Source organism: Alternaria arbusti (genome assembly GCF_024043155.1).
Source record: "Alternaria arbusti strain BMP 1465 chromosome Unknown scaffold_22, whole genome shotgun sequence".
Classification (NCBI taxonomy): Eukaryota; Fungi; Ascomycota; class Dothideomycetes; order Pleosporales; family Pleosporaceae; genus Alternaria; species Alternaria arbusti.
Genome location: NW_026249962.1, coordinates 156,082 through 176,947, shown reverse-complemented (window position 1 = coordinate 176,947; position 20,866 = coordinate 156,082). Strand labels below are relative to the sequence as shown.

General features: G+C 51.9%; 8 protein-coding genes and 1 non-coding gene across 9 annotated transcripts; 7 read left to right on the top strand and 2 right to left on the bottom strand.

Annotated features, from left to right (window-relative positions):
* Positions 1 to 267: 267 nt before the first annotated feature.
* J4E86_010465 (uncharacterized protein) lies at positions 268 to 2,886 on the top strand (the record flags this gene model as incomplete). Its single annotated transcript, XM_051450963.1, has 4 exons — positions 268 to 360; positions 423 to 585; positions 672 to 782; positions 839 to 2,886. 4 exons carry the CDS (start codon positions 268 to 270, stop codon positions 2,884 to 2,886), a joined length of 2,415 nt encoding a protein of 804 aa, XP_051297860.1.
* Positions 2,887 to 4,290: 1,404 nt separating this feature from the next.
* On the top strand, positions 4,291 to 4,746 carry J4E86_010464 (uncharacterized protein; the record flags this gene model as incomplete). Its single annotated transcript, XM_051450962.1, has 2 exons — positions 4,291 to 4,405; positions 4,484 to 4,746. 2 exons carry the CDS (start codon positions 4,291 to 4,293, stop codon positions 4,744 to 4,746), a joined length of 378 nt encoding a protein of 125 aa, XP_051297859.1.
* A 2,776-nt stretch (positions 4,747 to 7,522) lies between these two features.
* Positions 7,523 to 8,508, bottom strand: J4E86_010463 (uncharacterized protein; the record flags this gene model as incomplete). The annotated part of the gene is made up of 2 exons (XM_051450961.1): positions 7,523 to 8,010; positions 8,064 to 8,508. 2 exons carry the CDS (start codon positions 8,506 to 8,508, stop codon positions 7,523 to 7,525), a joined length of 933 nt encoding a protein of 310 aa, XP_051297858.1.
* A 1,095-nt stretch (positions 8,509 to 9,603) lies between these two features.
* On the top strand, positions 9,604 to 10,190 carry J4E86_010462 (uncharacterized protein; the record flags this gene model as incomplete). The annotated part of the gene is made up of 3 exons (XM_051450960.1): positions 9,604 to 9,627; positions 9,709 to 9,933; positions 10,020 to 10,190. The coding sequence occupies 3 exons, from the start codon at positions 9,604 to 9,606 to the stop codon at positions 10,188 to 10,190; spliced, it is 420 nt and encodes a 139-aa protein (XP_051297857.1).
* Positions 10,191 to 10,765: 575 nt separating this feature from the next.
* Positions 10,766 to 13,075, top strand: J4E86_010461 (uncharacterized protein; the record flags this gene model as incomplete). Its single annotated transcript, XM_051450959.1, is given in 3 exon segments — positions 10,766 to 11,225; positions 11,279 to 12,290; positions 12,304 to 13,075. 3 exon segments carry the CDS (start codon positions 10,766 to 10,768, stop codon positions 13,073 to 13,075), a joined length of 2,244 nt encoding a protein of 747 aa, XP_051297856.1.
* A 2,126-nt stretch (positions 13,076 to 15,201) lies between these two features.
* J4E86_010460 (uncharacterized protein) lies at positions 15,202 to 16,128 on the top strand (the record flags this gene model as incomplete). Its single annotated transcript, XM_051450958.1, has 2 exons — positions 15,202 to 15,416; positions 15,474 to 16,128. The coding sequence occupies 2 exons, from the start codon at positions 15,202 to 15,204 to the stop codon at positions 16,126 to 16,128; spliced, it is 870 nt and encodes a 289-aa protein (XP_051297855.1).
* A 526-nt stretch (positions 16,129 to 16,654) lies between these two features.
* J4E86_010459 (uncharacterized protein) lies at positions 16,655 to 17,431 on the bottom strand (the record flags this gene model as incomplete). The annotated part of the gene is made up of 1 exon (XM_051450957.1): positions 16,655 to 17,431. The coding sequence occupies one exon, from the start codon at positions 17,429 to 17,431 to the stop codon at positions 16,655 to 16,657; it is 777 nt and encodes a 258-aa protein (XP_051297854.1).
* A 1,788-nt stretch (positions 17,432 to 19,219) lies between these two features.
* J4E86_010458 lies at positions 19,220 to 19,306 on the top strand. The gene has a single exon. It is a non-coding gene; the product is annotated as a tRNA-Gly (tRNA).
* Positions 19,307 to 19,637: 331 nt separating this feature from the next.
* Positions 19,638 to 20,743, top strand: J4E86_010457 (uncharacterized protein; the record flags this gene model as incomplete). The annotated part of the gene is made up of 3 exons (XM_051450956.1): positions 19,638 to 19,681; positions 19,733 to 20,103; positions 20,184 to 20,743. 3 exons carry the CDS (start codon positions 19,638 to 19,640, stop codon positions 20,741 to 20,743), a joined length of 975 nt encoding a protein of 324 aa, XP_051297853.1.
* Between the last annotated feature and the right edge of the window lie 123 nt (positions 20,744 to 20,866).

The window sequence follows — 20,866 nt, the reverse complement described above, 5'->3', positions numbered from 1 at the left end:
CCGCTGCCCGCATGCTCCTCCGCGAAGCTCGTTCTTCTAGAAGCTCCCCGCCATGCAGCCTCATCTATGAGCGCGACTGCCCTTCCTATACCCGACCGATACACGCCTGTCTGCTACACCTGAGCGGCTGCCGTTTGCTCGTCTTGGCACCTGCGCTGCCGTTTCCAACTCACTTGCGCCGGCTTGCTCGCCGCCCGCCCGCATCAAAGATCTCAACTGCGCCAACATTGCTATCACCACGCACGCTACACCACAAGCACAACAGCCATGTCGGACGCCCAAATAGAAGAAAATATCGACCTCCTCTTTAATTTCGGGGTAGAACAGCTTGACAGACAGGAAGCCAGGCAGCTCCTCGCGGTATGTCCAAATAGTCCGCAAGCTGTTTGCGCTTTGCGACAAACCTCTAACTACGTGTATAGAACCATGGCAACAATGTCGAGGCCGCCATGGACAAGTACTTCAGCAGTATGGACCAAGGAGGTATTTCTGCTTTGAAGACCCATCTGCGCAACTCACAGGCCAAGTGGGACGAGACTGCCTTTGCGGGGGCCGGCTACGGTATAGACGACACCAACGTTCCCAGTACGTCAGCTCAGGCTTGGAAGACTCCCTAGGATAACACGGCTGACAGTGGCGGATCTCAGCATTCAATATTGACTATGCTCCAGGTCTCGACAACTACCCCCATAGCAACGTCAATAGCAGAGCACCCACGCGCCCGCCTTCTCGAACCAGTGTCGCCTCCACACAAGCACAAGCCGGCGATGCGCCCATACAAAGTCAGTGCAACGAATGCGCCACGAGCATCCCCCCGCAAGTGCTGACAGACATTCAGGCATTGAGGGCCAGGAAATGGGAGTTACCGGCTCTTCTAACTTCAGACCGGCCACTGGAGACAACTACGATACCTCGCAATGGGCTCTAGTACCGACCACGACCGAAATCATTGCCGACCCCATCCCGAGTCAACGAAAGCGCGAAGAAGGGCAGCCCGCTATCCTGAAGCCGTCTCCAAACTTCAACTACCTTACCAACCTCATTCCTATACTCCACTCGATACCCCTGTTCCGAAATGCGCTGCTGTGCCCGGGCGTACTACAGAATGATTACTGGCAGGGCGACAATTGGTGGAAAGGCAATCCCACAGCGACCGCGCGCATCTTCGAAGATGGCACTGGACTTTCGGAAGCTTACAACCTCGAGATACTTCACGAGACACAGCGACTCATGGCATTTCTAGACAATACAGACCGTATTTACGGGTCGATCAACGGACTGCTCGAGTCGGAGGCTTGGAGAGAGCAGCCATCACTTGAAGACCCGGACGATGATTTGCTCAAGTTCCTGGTGACGTGGGGTTTCGCATTCCAGAGCCAGGTCCCGAATGCCGATTTGAACGGTCATCTTAAATCGACCTTCGACGTCGCTGGAACCACCCAGGAGAGCTTTGTGCTTGACGCCACCGTTACACGCAATAAACTTCGTCCCGACTTCAACTTATACGATGTCCTGGACGATTCACTCTTCGCATCGGCTGGAGCCAGTGCGCATATTCGCGAAGCTAGTAATGTGCTGATACTCCGCCTGAATTCCTCGAATACGGAGGCGTCTGATCTGGGATGCCGGATACCAGCCACCCTATACATCGATCGATACCTCGAGAAGAACAAGCATGTCATCGATAGTATGTATAGCGAGATCACGCAGCATGAGGAACAACTAGTCTCGCTCAAGACGCGGGTGGAGAGACTAAAGTACCACACCCCGAAGAAAGCAGGCGCAAAGAAGGTTGAGTCGCTGCAACTACTCAAAACAAGCATGGCTGCGTTTGAGCCTGAAAGTTCTGGTGTTTCTTCAAAGGATGCAGAAGTACTAGCCCAACTGCAGGATCTTTACAACAGCATCGAGAGCAAGCTTGCAACCTTGGAAGAGCAGACGGAACAAGCGCAGAAGGCGATCTTAGGCATCTCTGAGCGATTCAAGCCGCGCGTAGACGGTAGCGCTGACGAAGCCGCAACCACCGACGGCCATACCATGGACACTACAACTGAGATGACCGAGAAAGTGGAAGAGAAGGCCCCCGAGCCCGTTGAAATAGTCTACCCAGAAGGCCAGGCCCCGGAAGACGCCATGAAGCGCCCATACCAACTCTGGGGTGTAGCTACGCGTCGGGACGTAGTCTACGTCCGCCACCCGGACATCAAATCCGACATCCCCAACGCAACCCAATGGTGGCGCATGCAATACGACAGCGAATCCGCTAATCCCGTCATTCGCCGCGACCCCCTCTCCCTGCAAGAAGTCATCGAGCGCGCCACGACCGAAGCCGGCTCCGCCCTGCTCGTCTACGCGAACGAAGACGCTACCGCCGCCGAGCCCCTGCCGCTACCCAAACCCCTTCAAGATTTCGCGAAAAGGGATAATCTCAACTTCCTCCACGAGTTACAGGAGAATGCTACAGGATGGGAAGGCTATGGCGATTACGGCAATACAGCAACAGGCGGGTGGGACAACACCAACCCCCCTGCCTTTGAAGACAATGGTTGGAGTGAAATCAGCGCTAAAGAATTCAACAGCAGCAGCCGTCCGCGTAACGATTCAAACATGAGTTCCGCGACGCTTACCCCCAACACGGAAATCGACGATGACGCGCCTGTCACGCAGGAAATGGTCGAGACGAACCGCGGTGGTGGTGCTGGAACCATGAGCAGCGCCAGTAGCGAGACGGTTGGTCGCGGCGATGACCTCATGGATATTGACGCTGGAGGGAACGAGAAATTGCAGAGTCAAGTCAGGTTCTCGGATGTGGATATGGAGGATGTGGATAGTCAGGATAGGGCGAGGGTGCAGCGTGTGGATGTCTTGGAGAAAAAGGGCGGCTAGGCGGCGTCTGGTGAGCTGCTGGATAACTGGGATGATGACGATTGGTCGGAAGATGGGCAAGACGTCGATGGTGTGGTTAATCCGGACGAGGACGAGGACGATTGCGACATCCATACGTGGATGAGTCGGCCTTGAGAATGCGGATGCGGATGCATAGTACGGTATGTTTTTTGGAATGGGTCGCGCTATTAGCGGCATGATTGGATTCGGTGTTAAGAAGCGAGGGTGGTTATTCTTCGGGTGCTTGGTTTAGGGAGGTTGTGGATTGGCTGGTTAGGATGACTGGTCGCGTAGGATGTCCACATTCCATGGTTCCAGAAGTTGAGTTTTTGCATGCGCACATGTGATGAGGCTAAGCTGGCGAGTAATTAAACTGCGAAGTTCCCCCTTCTCTTGCTTTCTTGTTCATCACACTTACATCCTTTCTTTCTCAAAAAACCAGCGGGAGATTACCATGGCTTCTCTGCCCCTTTCGAAAAATACACACGAGAGCGATGCAACATGGCGGTACCTTCGCTGTGCAAACTCAAAACATCGATACGCATACTTCATGGACCTTGCCGTCCGGACACCAAAAGTATCTAACGATACACTGGATGGCCTCTGCCTTTCGAAACTTCGAAAACACGATTCAAGTAACACATGGGCTGAGCCTTTACACACCTTACCACGACATTGCTCGGTGTTGCCGTCCGACCTCAACGAGGGTGCGTGGCTGTCTGCCGAGCTCCAGCAGTTCATCTTCGAGCACTCATACCACTATGTGCTTGTTGGACTTCAAAAACAAGATTTGTTAAACTCATGTGCTAAGCTGAGCCTTTACACACCTCACCATGACATTGCGCGGTGTTCCTGTCCGAAAACAAGACTTCTGGAATTCATAGGCTGGGCTGAGCCCTTACACACCTCACCACGACATTGCTCAGTGTTCCCAATCGACCTTAATAAGGATGAGTAGCTGTCTGCCGAGCTCCAGCAGTTCATCTTCGAGCACTCATACCACTGGCGCCCACGTCGCCATCAAGGGTACAGCTCGATCTGTCCGGAAAAACAACTCCAAAATTCTGCATGGTTTCCTCCGCCGAAAAGTACAAGCATCTCACGAATGAGTCGAGATTCAAGGATGCACGGGTATATAAAACCTCGCTCGACGCCGCTGTTCTTGTCTTCTTCAACACACACTCCGGTTCTTATTTGCCAAAATTGGAATATGGGCTTCTAATGGCCGCTGCCTCTTCCTCCGAAAGTCCTACAGAAAGTTATGATGAGCGACCGCTCTTCCTGCCTTGTCTTCCAAGAAACACCAGAGAGCTCGTATGTGCGAGTGCGTCTCCAAAAATCCTCAATGGACTTTTCTATGTGCGGAGAAGACCTCTTGCTGCTAAAACAGCCCCAATACCCGTCATGGTGCCTGTCGTCCCGGCGCCTGGAGTCTACTTCGCATCTATCCGGCTCAAAACCGACAAGCCAATTCCGTATGTGTTCGGCAACACCTCAGAAGATACTGGAAAGAAGAAAAGTATGCGCAGTTGTCGCCATGGACTTTCGGTCTGGAAAAAGACTTTGAAATTCAACATGTGTCGGGCTCGACTGCCAGCTCAACAGTACACCCAGATCAAGAAGTCTTTCTTCCAGATCGTCATGCGCGAGTGGCCTTCTCAGCAGTACACCCAAATCAAGAAGTCTTTCTTCCAGCGCGGAGAAACCCGCTTCGACCTCGGCGGTGGTGTTGAGGCTTTCAAGGGTGTCTTCTTCTATCGACAACACACGATTCCAGCTATGTTTCACGAAAACAATGACAGTAGTGTATCATGGGGTCTGGTTCTTCTGAACGCAAGAGATTCGATCGATCCGACATGACCTTCCGACTCAAAACGTGACCAGATCTATTTATGACTGCGCTCCGACCCGGCGTACAAAAACACAAAGATCACTGACATTACCTGCTATGGAGGAAAACGCAAGTTCTCTTTCTCGACCCAAAAGATTTGGATATCAATGCTATGGTGTTCTGCTTTTGGTGGGACAGGTCGCCAACGGCACCTTCTGGCGTGCTCAAGAGCTCACCCGCGCTATTGGCCAAGTCTTCAACTGTAACCCGCCTCAGTTCGATGGCTTCCTGCGCTACTCAAAATATGAGGAAAGATATGCATGACTCTCTGGTCTGGAGGAATTAGGGTACTAGCGGATGCTAAGGTTCTGCCTCGACGGCTATAAAAGGGTCGCTGTGTTCACTTTGTAATATCAATATACTTTACCGGCTTTTCACGTACACCAAAACAAGAGGAAAATCGGGCTATGGTGTTCTGCTCTTCTCAAAAACACTACTGCAGACTTCGATGGCTTCTCGGCCTGGGACATTGGCACATTCAATAGACGACATAGTTCGAATTCAAATCATATCAAAAAACATCATCATCTTATTGCATGGCTACAATCCTATGTGATCTTTCCTCTTACCAAAAACCGAATGCCCTCACGGCATGAACTCCTGCTCTTCTCAAATGTTCTACCGCGCCGCTCCATGGCTTTTCGGACTGAAACAATGCTCAATACGGGGGATAGCAGAATCCGAACTCACACTCACATGTAAAGCCACAATTCTTCCTGTCTTCTTTCTACACTCTTGATACGTACTTTTACTTTTTATAATCTAAAAGCCCATGAGTTCCTGCCTATGGCTTCGCAGACTTCTCCCAAAAACCTGCGACGTGTTGAGTGATGACTGTCCGACCCGAAAGCCTCAAGAACCTTACCAATAACGAGGCTCCACTTCGGCCTCAAACATAAAGCCCGCCGTCTTCTCGCTCCCTCCCTTGACTGCCACTCCAAACTTCTGCTTTGTGTATACCAAAACTAAGGCGAGTGCCCGGCATGGTTTCGCGGAGTCCTTCCCAAAACAATCGCATCATTGTCCAATGACCTGTAAACACGCCACATGAAGCTCAGAGTACTGCCGAGCGGGGAAAGCCATCCTAATCCAAAAAGGCTGTTGAAGTGCCGAATGTTGTTGTGTGCCGACTGCTGAAATCGTGGAACCCGGAGCACATGAGGAATGCCTGTATCGAGGAGCGCATATACCGTATCCGCACCTCGTCGCTGATATAAAACCCTTCTTGTTCCTCGCTCTTCTCTTCTGCTACAACACACTTCTATTGTTTAAAATACCAAATTGGATCAGGAGATCATTGATGGCTCTCTGGTTTCTTCTTTTCCAAAACCACAATGGCGGACTACGATGACTTTGCGGTCGGCGAAAGACTTGGATATCTTTCAACCTTATCCATACTTTATACCAGATCCTAAAAACAGATTGATAAAGTACATGTCGATCGGTCAAAAGCAAGCAGCAAAAGTAACACTGTATACGGCGAGACGTGCCAGAAAAAGTTCCCAATACATCTCATGTGCGGTTGAAGTCGTCAAAGACTAACATTTTTAACATATGAGCGCGCAGCTGGGGGACTGTGGACATAAACTTCCTGTTTTCGCTGCCTGTTTCTTCTTTATCTACATATTTTTATTCCGCAGATCCAAAAAGACTGTGTTAGGACGCATGAGCACCGTCTCTGCCGTCTTCTAAAATGGTATGGAAACGATCCTATGGTGTGCTGTCGGAAGTCACCAAAAGTTTCATCATGAACACCCCATGAGCGGCCACCGGGAGGAGTGTATATACATCCATTATCTGCGCTGGCACTTTCCTCTTTACCTATCCATTCTTATTCCTCTTTTCTAAAAATGCACAAAATCAAACTATGGCCGCTCTTCTCTGCTTTCCTAAAAGAAACTCGATGCAAGACCATGCTGTGCTGCTGGAAGTCTCCAGAACGTCCTGAGCTATATCTATATAAGCGCGCAGTGGGCGGGGTATATATAAACCTTCCCCCTGCGCCGTCTCCTTCTTTCTCACCTATACATTGCCAATTCCGCATGTCGAAAAAGCTCTCGAGTCGGTCTTCATGGCGGCTGTCTCTTCCCTCTTCTGGAAAACAAAGGACATCAACGTATGGACCGCTTGCGAGCTTTGCTGCGATCAAAACGGGCGTTCCAGAATACGATGAAAGCGAAGAAGCTGTCCAAAAATGCTATGCGATGAACTCATGGCCAGAACTCCGGTCCTGGGGACTTCAAATACGGCTCCCTTCGCGACATATGAGTGCGTTGGGAGTGTTGAAAGACTACACAGATGTTTTGATGCTTGCCTCGTTCTGTGATTCGTTTGCTGTGGGTGTATAAAGCCTGGCTTAAAAATCATTCTCTCCTTCTTTAATCACCTACGCTGTTCTTCTTCAAATTAAAACTGCGGTCAGTTGATGTCATGTTCTTTTGTGTCTGGTCTCCTATAAGTAGCAGACAGCAACAATATGCGTGCGAAAGGTGTCGAAGGAGAGGTTTTTGGGGGCGCGAGCCTTCTACCAAGCTATTGCTGTCACTCAAAGGCTGGAGTCAGAAGTGATGTCGTTACCCTGCTTTGTTAGGGCTAGCATACAGGAAGACATCGAGAAGAACACGCGTGTATTGCCCGGGCTCAATCGAATGCTTGTATTACGTTGACCCGATCTAGCGTGAGGTCGTTCTCATCATCTCATCTAGCTCATTCCATCGTCATTACTACCGCACCCTCGCGTCCCTGTTAACCCTGCATCTCAATTCCTCCACTCCCATGGATTACCTCACCCGTACAATAACTGCCCAACGGACTAGCAAGATGCACATAACACGTCGCCATCTCGACGGGCATCCCCGGGCGATTCAGCGGGCAAGCGCCCACACCCAAGCTATCCATCGCATCAGCCGGGTTGTTCTTCGTCGCAGGCTGGAGCGGTGTCCAAATAATGCCCGGCGCAACAGCGTTAACACGGATACCATTTGGCGCTTGCTGCTGCGCAAGACCGCGGGTGAAAGTTACGATGGCGCCCTTTGTGGAGGCGTAGTCAAGAAGCATAGGGTTGGACATGTAAGATGCGACTGAGGCGCTGTTTACGATGCAGTCGCCGCGCTTCATATGCTTGAGCGCGTATTTTGACATGGCGAACATGGAGATGACGTTGGTGTGGAAGGTCTTTTCGGTTACGTCGAGGTCGATCTCGGTGATGTCTGTGCAGGCTTCTTGCATGGCGGCTGTTGTATCATTAGTTTGGATTGGTGATGCGAATGAAGTAACGTGATCTTACCATTGTTGACGAGGACGTTCAACTTGCCAAAGACCTTCATGTGCTGCTCAACGGCTTGCTCGCAGTTCTTCCTCTCCCGCAGGTTGAGTTGCATGAGGTTTGCTTTGCGGCCTGCTTCTTCAATCTTCTTCTTGACGTATTGCGCATCTTCCTCTTCTTCGGGCAAGTACACAATGCTTACATCTGCGCCTTCTCTTGCGAATAGGATCGCTACAGCGCGTCCGATACCAGAGTCTCCACCTGTGATCAACGCGGCCTTGCCTTGCATCAGACCACGGCCTTCATATTCCTTAAGGTAGGGTTTCTGGTTCTCATCCCAGAACTCGAGACGCGACCATTCTGCTTTTTGATCGGTCTTTGCGTCTAGACCAGGGCCACCTTCTTGGTTTTGAGGTGTGATCTCTGTGGCAGGGTATGCGGTAACTGGGCCCTTGTTGTCGCTCATCTTGAAGGTAGTGTGACTAAAGGTACGTGTAATTGGCCTGGATAGGGTAGAAGAGGTGATTGGCTTCCGGAAAACAAAGTTCGAAGATCTGATGATGGTTGTTTTGAACATCTCTGTCGATCGGGGGGTAGTAATTGTAGGGGCCAGTTTTGGTGGGGTTGGGATTTGATGTGATCGTCATCGAGCGTCATCGTTGGAATTCAACACCACGTCACGACGCTGAGTCTGGACTGAGGCTTTTGAAATTGTTCATTAACCGGTGCATAGAACTGCGATAACGAGCACACCAGGTGTGCATGGGTTTACCCATCTGATTGATGGATGTCGCGTTCTCTGCTCCAAACGCGTCTGAGCCGCTTCCCAGGTGTGCGTGCGTGCACAGATCATCCACGTCGGAAGAGCAACGACACGCTCACAATCGAGGAGAACCTTGGACGAACACCTGCTGAAGGGACGAGGGCCAAGAGTATCGGGTCCGGGACGTATAAGGATATAGTAACTGGAAGATACACCAGCGACCAATCTTAACTCCCGCATTCAAGCTTCTTTTGCGAAGCTACCTAGGTGATCAGGCCTGGAGCATCATTCTTGCCCCCAGCCTCCCGTCGGCAAGGGTGTAACGAAGGCTTGCACGTCCATGGAATGATGATAAGGTCTTGTTGATGCAGGTCGGTCACCGCAGCTCTTCGACTACCCGACGTCTCGCGTTCCAACCTGGGGGCCAAGCGTCCGCTAACTTTCACGCAAGCTGAATTTTCTCATGACCAGTCTGCGCAGTGGCAGGCCGACGACAGCATTTCGAAACTATGTGCCGCGCATTTCATGCTGCTTGAAGAGAACAGAGGAGAAGATGGAGAGTTTCAGGGTCTTGGAACCTTCGTCATGATTCCATTGGAAGGGGGCGCCAGGGCCCTTTCAGGATTAGTCCGACGACCTTACCCCACCGCCCCTGATCCGTGCCGCCTTCCGCTTCCCGTCTCATCTCACCGTTTGTTCTCCAAGTACTCTGCATCAACGCAGACCCAACCGCATTGTCTGTGATCTTTGTGAATACTTGGAAGTGCTTCTCGAACAACATTACTCTCTTTAATCGCCATGGACCCATCACTCGAAAGTGATGTACTAAACCGAAGATCGTTAATTCTAACGTACCGAAATTACAAAAACGACACGGAGTACATCGCTGGTTGGCTCGCATAGACATCGGAAAAATGCGGATACATCAGAGCTATCACCGAGCCTGAGCCTCAGCAGAAAGCGCCGCGGAAGAGGGGAAAGGCAGGCAAAGCTCGTAAGCCAGCCAAGAAGACGCCGGATCCTGTGACCCCAGCTCAATATCCCATACGCGTCTCCGAGTTTGTAGAGATGGCTGAACACATTGCTTCATTTGATCCCAAGATCGAAGTCCCAGCTGCGCTACAAAAAGTTTTTGACCGAGTGATCTTAGCTCGGAGCAAAGTGGCTAGTTGGTTCGAGAGAGGGCACTCGACCGATTACGTCAACAACCACAGGCACTCCTACTTTATCACCGTTCTGAAAAGGCGGCAAAACTGCTGAAGCCTCTGATACCAGAGACGCCAGTAGTTTCTGAGAACATCAAGCTACAAAACAGGTTCGCCGGGCTTACGGTCGAAGAGACGGACCCACTGGACGAACTCATCACCGAAGTTAAGGAGAAGTAATTGCCCAAAGTCGACCCTATCCCGATTGAGCAAGACGAGGAGAGTCTCGAGCACGACTTCTTCTTCGCTATCGCGACATTTCTTGAGGAGATCTACAACGTGCGAGCATGGATTGTGCGAGAGTGGGATGAATATCGGCAGACAGGTGAAGGTCTCACACGCGCGGCAGTGCTTTCCAATACGGCCGTCGATCTGGTGCGATCTGCTGAGAATCAATTCGATCAGATGCTCGTTCGTCCCAAGAAGTAAGGCTAAGTCATTGTAGTGCCCGTATACACAAGCTGACGGAGATGATTGGATACCCCGCCAAGGATTACCCTGTTTGGACTCTTCCGGCACTGCTTTACGCTCGCATGCACGATTTCTTTTACTACGGCGATGTCAAAGACAATGTCGATAAACTGGTCAAGCCGTCTATGAGAATCCAGACAAACGATTATTTGTGCGAGCAGGAAACATATTGCATGTAGCACTTCTGTAGCGGCCTAAAGGTATATTTGTTATCACAGACGGGCCCACTTCACACTCGACAATCTCACATAACGCGAGAGTCATTCGCTAGTGATGCAGACAAAATGGCGCTGGAGGTCTTTGAGACCCTGGAATGGGCTCAGTTCTTCGACGTCGCAAGTCATCCCCATCTGTCCCATTTCGCCGTTGACGAGACTGCTCGGGGTATCAAACACATGATAACTTTCAAAGAGATTCCTATATGGCTCACTGTAGCGGTACAGATGTTCTTTGACGTTGAGTCGGTGTTTCAAGAGGAGGGCACGCTTGCAGCGCCTTTCCGCGAGTACAAAGAGACCGTTCGTAAAGCCGCGAAGAATTCCTCCAAAATTGATCCTATCGAGCGGCCGTTCAAGGGGTCTGCGGATTCCGACAAAAAGATAGCCTCGATCTATCAGAACATGCGTAATATCTTGAGCGATCATCAAGACTACGCGATTCGTGATCGCTGGGGAAGATTCATCCAGAAGATCAAGGAGGACAAGCATGAGCCACTGAGTAAAACTGTAGACGAGCGGGATTACGGTACGTTTGGATCATATTGGTGTTACAAGAGGGCTAAAACTAACTTGCGACAGTCTTGAAAAGGCATCCGATCCGCTGCGGGCTTCTGAAGTACGAACTACAGCTACAGCTTAATCACAGAGCTTCCAAAATCGAGCAGATGGCGGGCGACATTCTTTACATGGCCTGGCTGTATGTTGCGGTAAGCCGGATACTGCACCCGGAGATGCCCCAATGGCCTGACATGGAATATCTACTCAACGGTCGACAAGACAAGCTGTTCTTCGGCGAATGGCCAAAGACTCTCGACGAAGTGGGTAAGAAGATTGATCTCGGACGCGGCTACTCCATTGCCAATAAGGCGAGCAATTGGCGTTCAAAGAAGGACACCTGGGACAACAAGCAACTGCGCCGACTCGACGACCCAACTGTGATCGGAGAACTGTTTTTGAAGCGGATGGGTGCGGAACCCAAATCAACAGCAGAAGCCCACGAATGGGTGATGAAGTTAGTCAGCCTGGTGTGCAAGCCAGAGTCGCAGAAGATCTTGGACAGACAAGAAAACTTACCCCAAGGTACTTACGAAACATCGGAGTTCTTGAAGTCCGTGGAAATGCAACGCAAGCCCTTAGCCTTGCTCGGAGAGATTCGCCAGTGGCTCCTAGCGGATGAAAACGACCTGCACTTCGACTGGTTCGGTATGTTGCATACCTGTACAAACATCTGGAAGACAATCATGCCGGCATTTCGCAAGAATCCCGTGTTTAAAGACGACCCTAACATCTACAACTGGAACGTTAATACTGTAATCACTGTACTCAAGACAGAATCTATCGCACAAGACATGGGTACGCCTATGCCAATCTTTGAGGTGGTTTGGGCAACTTTAAAGCAGTTCATCCAGGCCCCAGTATCAGAGGAGAGCGGCAGCAAAACATGGAAGGGCGATCTACATTTGGCCAAGCTTGTAGATGTTTGCAACCCTGCGATGACGTTGATGAACCCAGGGCCCGTCAGCTTCATGAGTCTCTACGCAAACTGGAGTGATGAAGACAAGAGAAACTCTCGTGTGGGCAGAGCAGTTTGGTATGCGATGCAGGCATTTGGTGCTAGGACCGGGAAGGAGAAGAATAAAAAAAGAGGGCGCGAAAGAAGAGACAGATGGTGAAGAGTCAGTCAGCGAGGTATCAGCCGCCGAGGAGCCTGTCAACGAGGAACCAGCCGACAAAGAGCCAGTGAACGATACACCCGCGGATGAGGACGAACCCAGCGAGCACTCAGGCAGCCAAGACGATGAGACGGCTGAAATCGACGAAGCAGCTTCGGATGCTGGTAGTGGCATCAGTATTCAGGAATTCTCTTTGGACCTTAACGCGCTAGCTAGCCAGTACAAGAACGGCGGCAACAATATCATCTTCATGGGCAACAAAATAAAAGCGCCGGTAGCCATCAGTCGCGCGCAGATGGGCCAGCTACGTACGGCACCCAATGGGGACTTCGTATTGCCCGGCGGACCCACAAGCCGGTCTTCTCGAGTACAAATGCTACCCCCACGGCAGTCGAAGCGTGTTCGTGGTGTTGGTGCAATAGCTACGACGGAAGATGCCCCCGATCTGTGTGCTTGCGGTCTCAGTCGGTACGGAGTGAGTGCAAGGCCGATACCGACAATGAACACCAAGGCAGCGAAAGTGGAGCACCAATGTATGGGAGCGCTATTCGAAGGGATCGACGTACCGGACCGTGACCTTGGTGACGCTATCAAGGTAACACGGCGCAAGATTTGGAGGTTCGCAAAATTGGAAAGAAAGAAGGCAGACTCGGAGCTCGTGGCACGGGACCGCGGAGGTAGCATAGCTAGTCAATGTATGTAGTCGACCACGATGTCTTCAGCACCTAGGTTTCCTGCTAGCGTTCGCTCCATGATACAAACAACCTTTTTCGAAACACGCTGTTACAGCAACGGCAGTGACGACATTGCGAACGTACCACGTACTGCTAGGTGCTCGCTGGAGATGCATCGCACCGGGCTTCCAACCTTCGACTTTCCTTGCACCTACAAAGGCTCACGGTAAGCAACCACGAGCACGACCTCAGCGCATACCAGAACGTTCGCCTTGGAATTTTGCAGCAAGGTGCAGATCAAAGCCAATGCAGTTGCACGATAGACGCTGGAAATGAAGTTCTCGCACAAAACCAATACCCGGGTGCGTGTTTTCGCTAACAGAGACATGCCGACGGACGATCAGGTAGGTTACCGCTGCTAATACCCATGGGATTGTTTCCGAAAAGCAATTTGAATGCAGGTTGCACGCGGCGCAGCTTCTCAAGATCATCAGGAACACTTCAATGCGTTGCTTTTGATGGACTATTGTACCATACTTGGACGATTGGGCAACAGCAACCCAGGAAATTGCATATGGCCTGCGCCACGAAATGACGCTGGAACAACACTCCAAGATCCCAGGCGTACAACATAGAGTTTCTGTTTTTACTGGCATTCCATGCGCTCGCTTGTTCAAACTGTCGAAAGGAATGGAAAACGACCTCAAGAGGTCGCTCTTGTCCAACTGTGGTGTCCGGAGAAGGTAGACAAAGCGGGCGCTTGATGGGCGTCTGCGATGTTACTAATCGTGCGACTACCATATTTGACTACTTTGTTTGGTAATCTCCATACGTCAGTAAGCTAATGTCGACGCCGCACACTCCCTACCGATAGTCGTCATGGCCGGTAAACTTCCAAGATGCGCTCGCATGCATCCGAATCCTCCGGATCAGACGGGCGCATAACTCAACGAGGAAGGTCAGGCCTTCTTCGTGGCGACATGTCGATCGTTGAGCGGAGAGCCAGCATCTGGACCAGAGTGGAGGAAAAGTACCAAGGCTTTCGGCAGTGCTCACGCGTGTCGCTCGTATTACCAGGGAGGCCGGAAAGCGATCAGTTGCTACGATTTCAAATGCCCGTTCGGTAAGAGTTCGCCAACCTGCGTTGTTTGAAACATAGCACGGCATTGTCTCAAACAACCAGACGTTTTCGTCGCAGGAGTGAACCAAAATTGCTGCATGCGCCGGTGATGTGTTGGGAAGCGATGGGTCTTGTCGATAGGCTGTTTATCGATAGCCCTCTGGCGGCTGAAACAGCGGCGTCGTGCGGCAGCGGAAGCCCCGTATTCACCCCTGCTGCCACGACACGCAGCCGAGGGGCGATCCGACCACGAGAAAAACAGCCCCAAGTCATTACGAACGAAAATCAACATGACATCACGCCTCTTGATTCGTTCTTTTGCGTGATGAGGTTGATCTCGGTGTTTTCCGAGATCCACCGTAAATCTTGAGACTTCGATGTCTGGGCTTCGAGAATACGAAATGTACGTATGCAAACTCCACATGAGGTTGGGAATGGCACAGCAGGCTGAGACACCGACAGCTGCGTGACAGGATTAGCACTATGCAATAAGAAGGGGCACAGGTCGTCATCTCTACGCCGTACGTAGGCGCGCAGATGACTACCAATGATAGTGGGTGTGTTCCTCTACACGCCGGGCGAACCCAGTTCGTGACTAAGAAACTAGTTCTTTCGTACCTACATTAGCGTCAGGCACACACTCCACCAGCTGAGCGCCGGCGCACCTCTTTGGTCAGCAGGCCGCCTGTCAGAGACAGCAGAAGCCACCGTGCAAACCCCTCACGGGCGTCGGGAAATGCGGGGCGAAAAGTAAGCGCCTCCGAAATGATGGCCTGGACATTCCGGGCATCTTGGCTGCTTCTGGAATGCTGGGTGGTGAGCATTCTTAAGGGCTGCTGCTCGCCCTTGCAGAGGGATATCCTTCACGCTCACAGCAAGCAAGTCACTCTCTCTTCAGTCATTCATTGACCAGTCATTCATTCTATAGCCCGGTGCTATCAACAAAACACTCATTCTTCTTCACATTCTTTACATATACCCACCAACAAAAATACCCAACGAACCGTTAAGCCTACGACCAACATCAACTCAACCATGTCTATGTCCAAGATCTTCCAAACTGGCGCTCTTGTAGCTGCCCTCATCGCTACCGTGGCCGGCCACACCTCTGTCGAGCAGTTCGAGGCTGGAGGCAAGACCTACCCCGGTTTCCGTCAGGCTTCCAAGCAGGATCCTGGTAACAAGTCGCCTGCTTGGTGGACCAACCAGGGCTGGGGATACCAGCCCATCTACGGCGACAAGCTGAGCCAGTACGTTTATACCAACCCTTGCTCTACTCTTTCGTACACGTACTGACCAAACTCCAGCCCCGACATCATTGCCCACAAGGATGCCTCCCCCTCCCCATACACCGTTGAAGCCCCCGCCGGCCAAGACGTAACCTTCCACTGGCACCACGAGGGCAGCTGCGGCTCCGGAGAGGAGGGCTGGGACTGCTCTCACCACGGCTGGACAGCCACCTACATGGCATCCTGCAACGGCGACTGCAAGAACGTCGACAAGACGAAGCTCGAGTTCTTCAAGATCCACCAAAGCGCCCTCCTCGACTACCGCAAGGGCCGCTACTCCTCCGGCCAAGCCCAAGGCCAGACCGGCTACTGGGGTACCGACGCCATCTTCTACGACAACGGAAACACCCAGAAGGTTACCATCCCTTCTGAGATCCCCAGTGGCAACTACGTCCTCAGGACTGAGGTTGTGTCTATCCACAACAACGGCGATGTTAGCCAGCGCCAGTTCTGGCCTCAGGCTTTCAACATCGAGGTCACTGGCGGTGATGACAGCAAGCAGGTCCCTGCTGGAAAGAAGGGTACCGAGCTGTACAAGGCTAGCGATGAGCTTCTCCAGTGGGACCTTTACTGGCACCAGGCCGGCGAGACCATCGAGGATGCGCCCGGTCCTAAGCTCGCTGCTGTCGCTTCCGTTCAGAAGCGTGCTCACGCTCGTGATTTCTCTGCTTAGGCAACCCTTTTTACACTTTCTTCTTCCTCTTCTTCTTTCTCCGTCTGATTAGGGATGGCTGGTCGCATGCTATATGGGTTAGCTGCGCGGATTACAAAATGGGTTATATGGGCATGGCTTCGGGGTTAGGCTTTCACGGACTGGGGCTGGGCTTTTTCTTCTTCTTGGGCATCAACTTTTGGGGACTGGGTCTTTTGATTAGGATGATGCTGCGACGACCTTTTATGATTCACTTCTTAGATACTCTCAGGCATTACTGCAATGCAAGTTTCGAGTACTGCGCTCAACCACACAACGATTCTGGTCTTCCTGATCCCGTGATTATTTCCTCTTTTGTGATACGTGGCTTGTAGCGGCCATTGACTCATAGTGTGAGCTAGGCGTGACCGTCGCTGTTCGACTTGGCTGAAAACTTCGGTTTGACTGGTCGAACGGCGGCTTCGCAATTCTCTGGAAATCTCAATTCTTCTTGACTAATCATCCACGGCAGAGTTCATGCAACACTCTGACGCGAACCACCCGATGCTTACAGGATATACACACGAATCGGGTTATCGTAGTACTCACTCGGAATCTTGACCCCCTCACGATCCATCCATCTAACACTCATGGTCCACGCGTGAAGCCGCATCATCATCGTCCACCAGACGTCTTCATACGAGATGTTCTTGTCCCTATTATGATGGTGGCTGTTCTCCATTTCCCTAACAAACTCTGGTACATTCTCGGTGTAAATGTAAGCGCGCTCCGTAAACACAGGATCCAGACCGGTGGGAAGCTGGTCACCTCTCCCTTTATTTTGCTGTGAGGCGGTGTTCCGCAAAGCTAGTTCGTAGCTTTGCACGTTGATGGAGATGTGGCAACGCACTGCGTGACTGTAGAGAGGGACATAGAGCCCACCTAGAGAGCGTTCGAGGTACGCGGTCGTGTCGATGAATGCTTTCTTGAAGAAGTCTAATTCTCGAGTGTCTGTCCTTTCAACCCGGTGTTCCCCCTCGAATTTCCAAGGGGCCAAGCCTTCCCAGCTTTCGTAGAATTGAAGTACATGTTTCTTGCGGTTTGACAACTGTGCCTCTTGCCTTTTGAGTAAAAACCTCCAGACGTTGCGTGACTCGGGTCTCTCGCCCATTGTGGTCAGCGGGAACGGAAACGGGTTGTCGATGGCGTTCAATGCAACGTTGTCTATGAGGGGCCATTTGCAGAACAGGCCAAGAATATCCGTAAACCCAGGAAGTCTGTGAGCGGGATCCTGATACGATATGCTTGCCTCCAGAGCCAGTTTCGCGGCGCCATGTATTCCCATGATGTCTAATGAGTGTCTGAGATCCGGCACGTCAGGCGTTTGTTTATTTCTGAGTAGTAGACCCTTGTCGCTGGCGATAATAGGAAGTATTCCACATGCCATCTAATCTTCGTCAGCCAGAGAGAACAGAGAGGCTATGGCCATAGGTGGCGGGACGTCGCACACATCTGATCCAACCACCAGCCCTTGAAGAAGACATTGGCGTTGGATGAGCCCAGCAAGGTCGTCGCGAGACCAACCTGAAGAAATGTATGCAATTTCACGTACCTGGTCTGCAGCCGTACTATTAATACGCCATTCGTGGTCCGGAAAGGGGTGAGGCCCAGTCGTGCTATATTCTACGACCAGTCCCATGCCGCGTACGATCGAAGTGGAGAAGCTTCGTCCGCTACCAGCTGCACGCATCTTGCCCTCGTCAATCCGGAAGTCTGACCAGGCCATGCCCAATCGATGAGCCATAGTGATCAAACATCCCACTGTGGTACTCGCGACTGGTCGCACGATATCTGGTGGCATGAAGTCCCAAGAACGTATTTTTCCTGCGAACAGGGGAACTCCAAGTCAGTGTAGGTTTTAACAATTTACGCAATCCCGAGACCTACTTGAGATACATATCAGCTTCAAATCGTTTGGCAATATGTCGTGTGGCTGATGCTGATAGCGGTCCATAACGGTTTGTCTCTGCTGAACGTGAGCATCTTCCAGTAGAGTTATCCAAGTGGGCACGTCATCGGCTGTATGCATCCACATGTGAGCTTCATTTCTAGCCGGCTAGTTGCTGGGAAGTTTACCATAAGCCTTTGACAGATAAGCGCTTCTGCAGAAGGTGCCCAATCGCGAGCCTTCCGTGCCCAAGAGCGGTGCCGATGTCAAATGAGGGACTAAATAGCGTGCCTTCTGCATGCGCCAATATATCGACTTAGGGTCCGGGAAAGTCGGTATGGGCCTGTTCTGATCGAGAAGGAAGGACTCGCGATGTCCGCAATGCCTCATCGTCGCCATTTCGAAGTGAGGGGTCGTCACGATGACTTCGTATCGGAACGAGCTCCTACTGAACTTAGCATCCCTAAAGTTGAGTTGGTCCCCTTATTTGAGAGTAGATCTCTCACCATCTGAACTTCAGTTGAACCAACTTGTACCAATCTCCTATCACAGAAGGCTGGCATCTACGGTACCCATCTGCCGTCGAAAAGAGCTGGGCGATGAGTTGGCCAGCTGCGATTACCAAGGCTGAGATCGCTATAGCCATAGCGGCTGTCGCCACGTTGGCTTCGTTAACCATATCGCGGTATTTTCGATCAGATATAGTGAGAAATTCGTCAAGTATGAGTAGGGGTAACTCCCACTGCGCGCATAGTTGAAATTGCGAAAGGTGAGCGTCGTAGAATGGTTACCTAAGCAGGCTTGAGGGCTGATGAGCTGAACCGTTAGCCTGCTCACTCATGCAAGCCTCTGCCTAAGTAAGGCGCGCCGCGTGTTTTGGACCCCATCTCATCTCATGGTAAGAAGGCGTCGATCTAGATACACCGTTCGAGGTCAACGCGAGTTTCTGTTTGGGGGCGAGAGCCGTCCTTGCAGGTTGCTAGGTAAGCGCCAGCACCCCGCTCCTGCCATCTCGTCCCACCTCAGCCCCGCCACTTCGATCCTCCGGCTAAGACAAGACGCCTTCCGAAGCCAGCGGGAGCCTGGAGAGCAGTGACTCTCCAGTTGTCTGATCTGAGCTCTTCGATTTGGAAGATTTTTGTGCGGATATAGTTTTCCAATTGTCAACCTCTGATAATCTTCGCCGCGGCAATGGTTTAAGGGTAAAATCCAAGCTTCCCACGCTTCATACGTAGCCTGCTTGGGCTCCGAGTTCGAGTCTCGGTTGCCGCAAACCTCATTTGTTTTTGCTTGCAATGTGTCCATGAAGTTTGCCGCTCTTCTAAACTTCCGCGGGTCAGAGTAGAGAGGCTTCTCTTTTTGCGCAGCGTCGCGATATGACATTGGTGCAGCGCGTCGAATCAGGAAGAACAGAGGGGATTGAGAAGTGACTTGAGAAGTAAGTACCGCAAACAATAATGTACGATAGGAGTTGAAGACGTGCGTGAGGCTAATGTGGGGTTCAGCAGCCGCCCGTAGCGCTGCGTCATCGTTCCCAAACACGATCCAGCAGCTCTCCAGCAACACCAAAGGCACCACCCCACCGACCCCTCAACCACCCGATATGGCTTCCAAGATCGAAAAGACGCTTGCGCGACAACGCGAAAAGTAACTCTAGACCTCATCATCGCGCAAAACGCAATGGCTAACCCCGCCCAGAATCGCAGAAGGCCAATTCTACGAAGCCCACCAACAACTCCGCGTAATCGCATCCCGCTACACAAAGGCCTCCGATTGGGCGTCCGCAACCTCCATCCTACACTCTGGCGCGCTGTCTCTCCTGCAGGCAGGTCAAGGCGGATCTGGCGGCGACCTATGCATATTCCTACTCGACGTATACAACAAGGGGGAGGTGAAGGTAGACGCAGAGAGCAAGGGACGACTACTAGGCCTTCTACGCGCCTTCCCCAAAGATGAGCCCACAAAGAAGAAGTTCGTAGGCGAGATGGTAGCATGGAGTAGTCGGTTCGGTGACTATCCCGCTGGCGACCCAGAGATACATCACGTTGCGGGAGGACTATACGCTGAAGGTATGCACACCACCCCTCCTACTCCCCAGTCCAACCCCAACCCCATTCCCACAAAACTATACTAACACCCCTCCCCACAGACCTCGAACCCTACGAAGCAGAACGCCACCTCCTCCTCGGCACCCAAGACTCCGCCTCAACCCTCTCGTCCCTCCACTACTCGTGGTACACCTCCGACGCACCCCACACCGCACCCCTCTACCTCGCGCGCGGCACCCTCCCGTACCTCCTCACAGGAAACCTGCGCGCAGCGAACAAACACTACCTCCTCTTCACCTCGTCCCTGCAACGCGCGCCGAACCCACCCACGCAGCCCGTTTCTACAAAAGCCTCGGATTTCACCGTATACCCCTCGCTACCTCTGCTCAATTTCCTGGGACTATTGTTGCTGAGTGTGGAGCGCGGGGACCCGAGTTTGTGGCGGCAGTTGAAGAGCCACTACGCGGGGGACCTGAAGGATGTGAATTGGGGGGAGGCGTTGGATCAGGTGGGCGAGATGTACTTTGGGATTAAGATTCCGAGGCAGGGGAACCCGATGTTTGATATGCTTGGGAGTATGTTTGGGGGTGGGATGGGTGGTGGTGGTGCGCCGGCGAAGAAGGCTGTTGGTGGGAGGCCGCCGGCTGCTGGGCTGGATTGAGTGGGTTGTACGGATACGGAGTGCTAGATGGAGAAGCTCTGCGCTTGCATTGTCTAGATTGAATGCGTTGCAGAGGCGGAGAGAAAGCTTTCTAGAGTTGGGCACGAGATACAGCAGAAGCGA